This window comes from Vairimorpha ceranae, assembly GCF_000988165.1.
Source record: "Vairimorpha ceranae strain PA08 1199 chromosome Unknown NODE_172, whole genome shotgun sequence".
Taxonomy (NCBI): Eukaryota; Fungi; Microsporidia; family Nosematidae; genus Vairimorpha; species Vairimorpha ceranae.
In genome coordinates, this window is record NW_020169467.1 from 1 (window position 1) to 5,328 (window position 5,328).

The 5,328-nt window shown below is 25.8% G+C and overlaps 4 protein-coding genes across 4 annotated transcripts; 3 read left to right on the top strand and 1 right to left on the bottom strand.

Annotated features, from left to right (window-relative positions):
• Positions 1 to 592: 592 nt before the first annotated feature.
• Positions 593 to 958, top strand: AAJ76_172000593 (hypothetical protein; the record flags this gene model as incomplete). Its single annotated transcript, XM_024474247.1, has 1 exon — positions 593 to 958. The coding sequence occupies one exon, from the start codon at positions 593 to 595 to the stop codon at positions 956 to 958; it is 366 nt and encodes a 121-aa protein (XP_024329666.1).
• Positions 959 to 2,433: 1,475 nt separating this feature from the next.
• Positions 2,434 to 2,589, bottom strand: AAJ76_1720002589 (hypothetical protein; the record flags this gene model as incomplete). The annotated part of the gene is made up of 1 exon (XM_024474244.1): positions 2,434 to 2,589. One exon carries the CDS (start codon positions 2,587 to 2,589, stop codon positions 2,434 to 2,436), a length of 156 nt encoding a protein of 51 aa, XP_024329667.1.
• A 1,009-nt stretch (positions 2,590 to 3,598) lies between these two features.
• AAJ76_1720003599 (hypothetical protein) lies at positions 3,599 to 3,763 on the top strand (the record flags this gene model as incomplete). Its single annotated transcript, XM_024474245.1, has 1 exon — positions 3,599 to 3,763. The coding sequence occupies one exon, from the start codon at positions 3,599 to 3,601 to the stop codon at positions 3,761 to 3,763; it is 165 nt and encodes a 54-aa protein (XP_024329668.1).
• Positions 3,764 to 5,145: 1,382 nt separating this feature from the next.
• AAJ76_1720005146 (calcium-binding protein of the recoverin subfamily) lies at positions 5,146 to 5,328 on the top strand (the record flags this gene model as incomplete). The annotated part of the gene is made up of 1 exon (XM_024474246.1): positions 5,146 to 5,328. A coding segment is annotated over one exon (183 nt), but the record flags the coding sequence as incomplete, so codon positions are not given.

Consider the following 5,328-nt stretch of genomic DNA (forward strand, 5'->3'; position numbering starts at 1 on the left):
ATTATTATGCATATATTCATATTAAATTTTAATTTATGTTTAATCCTAACATATAAATAATCATTTTTATTTTTATTAAAAATATGTATGTGTCTATTAAGTATAAATTCTAACATTTTACTTTAATCTTCCAATTTTTCATAAATTTATGATATTTGTAAAAAGTTGTATTTATGCTTTTTTATTTTAATATATAGATAAACTTTAGAAAAATAAGTTAATTGTATACTTTAATTGAATGTATTAAAATTACCTGTATTTTAATATTTTACACTTAACATTTTTGTGATTTTATTTTCTCTTTATTTTTTAATTTTTTATTCATCAAAATAATTTATTAATAATTAACATTTATTAGATTTTAATGTACACATTCTAAGATTAATCTAATAATTTACATTAAGATTTATTTAAATATCAGTATTTAATTTTGTGAAAAATATTTTATAAAAATATTGTTTAGTCGTTATACGTAAAATTTACACTATTGTTTGATATTTAAGTTATTTTCCTATATTTAATTACTTTATAAACTTTGATTAAAAAATTAACATTAAATTATAAATATAAATAAAAAACCCCTTTTCTAAAGATGAAGGTATTTGTTTTATATTTGTTATCGGTCTATAGTTTAAATCGCATGATAGTAGATTCGCGTGTAGGAAGATCTGAGATAACTAATGGTCTTATTTCACTTTTAACATTGGATTTTAAATTGATGGATTGGGATAGTGAGAGGACAACAGAAGGTTGTGAACAGAGGATAGTCAAAAGTTGTGAACAGAAGATAGTCGAAGGTTATGAACAAAATATAGTCGAAAGTTGTGAACCTACTGAAATTTTGGATGATGAAAGGAAAGTTGAAGAAACTTTATCAGAAAAATATGTAAGGCCGGTGTTGACTGCAATTTTTAGAGCTGAGCAATTGTGCGCAGTATTTAACTTTTTCTTTAAGTAAATATTTTTTGTAAATTTATAACAGTTTTAAAGTAGAAGTTGGCTCTAAATTGAATTGAAACTCTGCCACGGCATGTAATTTAAATACTTAAAATGGCTTATAATTTATCTTAAAATGTATACAGCAGTGTTTTCTGCTTCTTTAAAAATCGAATGTGAGTGTATTTTTCACCACTTAATAAAAGTAATAGATCTCGTACAATATCTTAATAAAAATTATTATAACTTCTCTGTACGTTGCCTATATATATGCAAACGACCTAGGATTAGAGTTACAAACCGAGGCATATTTACAAACAAGAGTCCTCAAGATGACATCGGAAACCATAATCATAACTAGTCGCCAAAGCCTTGACGCCTACCTGAAATAAAAGTAGGTACTGAGAAGAAAAACTTTAAGATAATGGACTCGGAGTTTGAAGTCTCAAAGATGGCCTGTAATGAATAAAAACAAGAAAACTTATATATATACTCGAATAAATATATTTTTTTTAACAATTTCTCCGCAGGATCGGCAGAGGGAAATATCTTCAAAATTTGCTTGCCTTGAATTGTTCCCAACATTCTATATTTATGATTGAGATGTCCTTGCGGGACATAACCATTTTTTAAATAAAGTCCTATTAAGCTTTTGTTGTAAATTTTTGCTTTAATATTTTTTTAGTGTAATTTTATTTTGTTATTATTCTTAAAATTCATGCCTTTACTCTAAAAAATTAATTAATAATAAAATATTTTGAAACTTAAATAATAAATGTTTGAAGTAAATTTCAATTTCAAACTAAATATTAAAATTTTGATGATAGTAATAAGAGCATAGAATTTTGGAATGTTTTAGTAGGGCAATTAATAAAGTCCCAAGAACTATGAATAGTATTGAAGGGTTCCACCGACGTTTTAAATAATTTGGTTAGAACAAATAGTTTTCTTTTTATTTTTCGTCAAAGAATTAATTATTGAACAAAGCATCACCGAAAATAAGATTTTAGAATCTTTACATGTCGATACAGATATTATTTTAGAAACTGATAAAAAAATGAAAGACATTTTAAAAATTTATCATGAATATTATGGTGTTGAATTTTAAAAAAAATAGTTTTTAGTTTTAGTTAGAAATTAGATTAAAAATTTTTATTTATTTTTTATTTTAGGGGTAAAAATTACAATGTGATTTTTGACCCAAGCCTTATAATAGCTACACATTTTGTTATAAAATAATTAATATTTGACAGGCATGTAATAAGTCTAAAATCTTCGCCTGGTGCACAATTTTCTTTTGGTATAAGGAATATGTTTCCTGTAATTGTCCATTTTTGCGCTAGCTGTAGGGTTAGGTTATTAGTAATTTTTTTGACACATATATAGAAAGGTTTATGAAATGTGGTTATCGTTTTTTTAAAAAAAGTATCAGGTATTATCTGGACCAGCGACCTTTCAATTTAGTAGGTATTTAATTATTTCTTTACATTCTCCAAGCTAGGGGATACATTTTAATTCTAGGCCCTTGCTCGTGTTTAAGGACAAAGACAATATATGACAAGATTTCCTTGTACTTCTGTTATTCATTTTTCCATATCTTGTTCCATATTTTGGTGAATCCCTCATTCGGTTGGTAGATTTACGATTCATCATTAATTTTTGAAATTTCTTAATCTATGTCCTTAAAAAACTTTCCTCTGTTTGTTTATATCTTGTGTTTCCTTTTTCTGTCCCAAACACTCTTTTTGTGGTTTGTCAATATTTTTTTATAGAGTGCAATTTTGTCTGGTAGTTCACTAGAAACTCTAAAACACCCGATTTTCTTAGTGCAGTATATTATTTTCTTTTCTCCATTCGATGTTTCCTTATCTTTTCGTGTTTCTATTCTATCTTTAATCTATTTTTGTCAAGTTCTATTTTCTTATTAAAATTTCTTTCTATTTTATAGAAATTTTATTTATATTGGTCAAATTTTTTTAAACACTTTGTGTCTTCTAAAAAATTTAAGCTAAATATTCAGCTTGTTTTAAAAAAACGGAATATCAATTTACTAGTATAAATTGATCAATATAATCATTTGATTTATGTGCTTATCTAAAAATTTTACTTCTAGATTTTTCTTAACTGTTGTAAAAAGCTTAATTTTCCGTTTTTTTATAAAAAAGGGATTTGAAAAAATATATTTTTCTTAAAGGAATTTAAAAATGATCTGTAAATTTTCCCTCAAAATCTTATTTATTTTACATTTTTTTTTAATCCCTATTCAACTTGCGCCTGAGCTCAAGTTGAAAATTGTTTGTCCTTATGATCAAAAAATGATACAGGCCAAAATCGCCGAACAAATTGGTGTATCTAAGAGTATTGTATTAAAAACCCTTCTCAGTACAAAAAATTGGGCAACTTGTGTATTTAAAAGAAAATGGAAGGCCAAAAACTCTTTTAAAGGATGGTATAATACTATTATTGCTTTAAAATAAACCTAAAACTTCTTTGGAATGTTGTCAGCTAAGTTTTTAGAAAGAATCATAATAGTGATATCTCATTCAACTATAAAAAGAACACCCAATTTTTATGGTTTTGATGCATACCTGGCAACAAAAAAGCCTATCCTATCAAAAAAATATATTTTAGCAAGGAAAGAAATTTTGAAAAAATTATATACATGTCTCATGAAACTATAAAAACCATAATTTATTCCGGCGAAAGTAAATTCAATCTTATTGGAAATGATAATAGAGTTTTTACTTGGAGAAAGCCGTGTACAGGCCTTTCTCCAAAAAATATTTTGGTACAGTTATATACTAAGGAAGGCTCTGTAATGGTGTGAGTATATTTCTCATACTATGGAGTAGTGAAACTAGTTTTTATAGATGGTATTACGAATTTTGTAGCATATGTGAATATTTTCGCTAAAAGTCTACATTTGTTAGTCGAACAAATGGGAATAGAAACATTTACTTTTCAACAAGATAATGATCCGAAATATACATCAAGACTTGTCAAAAATTACTTTATTAAAAAATCAAACTGCTTTCTTGGCCACCACAACCTCCAGATTTAAACCAAATTTAAATACTTTGTGCCATTTAAAACAAAAATTATCAAAATAAATTATAAAAACTAAGGAAGAATTAAAAGCTGCTGAACAAGCTGTATGGATTTTAATAATAGTAGAAACATGTCAAAAACTAGCGTAAAGTTTCAAAAAAAGAGCTATAAAATTCTATGAAGCTTCGGATCTATACACACGGTATTAAGTTTTTAAATTTAGTCATATTTTTGAAACACTTTTTATAAAAACAAAAAATCAAACTTTTTACGATATTTAAAAAAATATTAAAAAACTTAGCTCTCTAAATAATTTTTAAATCAACTTATTGAATTAGATAATTTTATTGATCAATTAATATCGGTACAACTTATGTTCAGTTTTTTTTACACAAACTGTATTAGCTAGACTTTAAGAGTTAATGTTTTTGTAAACTCATTTATATGTCTGTTAATACAATCCAGCACATCGTATTTTGTTAAGTCTCCTAGTATTATCCAACTCGTTCACCATCCTCAACGTTTCTTTCTTTTAATGCTTAGATAGTGTTAAATATCTTATCGTTTATTCTTAGAATATGTTCTTCTTCCTTTGTTGTAATAATTTCAACCAGTTTTTTAAACGTCTTAGTTCTTTTTGTAGATTCTTTCTTTAATTTTCTGTAAGACAAAAACTGTTTGTTGTCTCCGGAATGAACTTTGTATACTCTTTTCTATTTGATCTAATGTTTGGTTTTTTAAAATTTCATTATACACTTTAGATGTTAAATTGCAGCTGTTTCTTGTCATTCTTTCAAATCTTGACAAAACCGCCTTCAGGCTTTCTATATGTCATGCAGCACTAGGCGCGCTATAAACTCCAGTTAAAATTTAGGGTTGGTATATTTTGTATGCTTCTTTATCTTGCATTTTCGAGTTAAGCTTTTTGGCTCTTAAAACGTCTCCATGTTTTTACTGTTGCTTTTTTTTCATCTTATTTTTTTATTCTTAATTAAATATTATAATATTATATTTTTAAATTACAAAATATTTTAATTTTTAAATGTAGTTTACTTTACAAAATAAATGTATTTAACTTAAGTAACAAGATGTAGTTTACTGTAAATAACAAAACGTATTTTATTTTGATTATTCATAACAATTTTATTGTTACAATAACCCATGGGAAACAGATCAAGCTCCCTAAAAAATTTCGATGTAGACGATTCGAAAAAATTTCCACATTTTGCAATTAAAGATTTACAGGAATGGTCATCAGAATTTAATGCAAAATATCCCAATGGTAAAATGAGTTTACAAGATTTAGAAATAATGTTTAAAAGATTCTTTCCATTTGGATCTCCT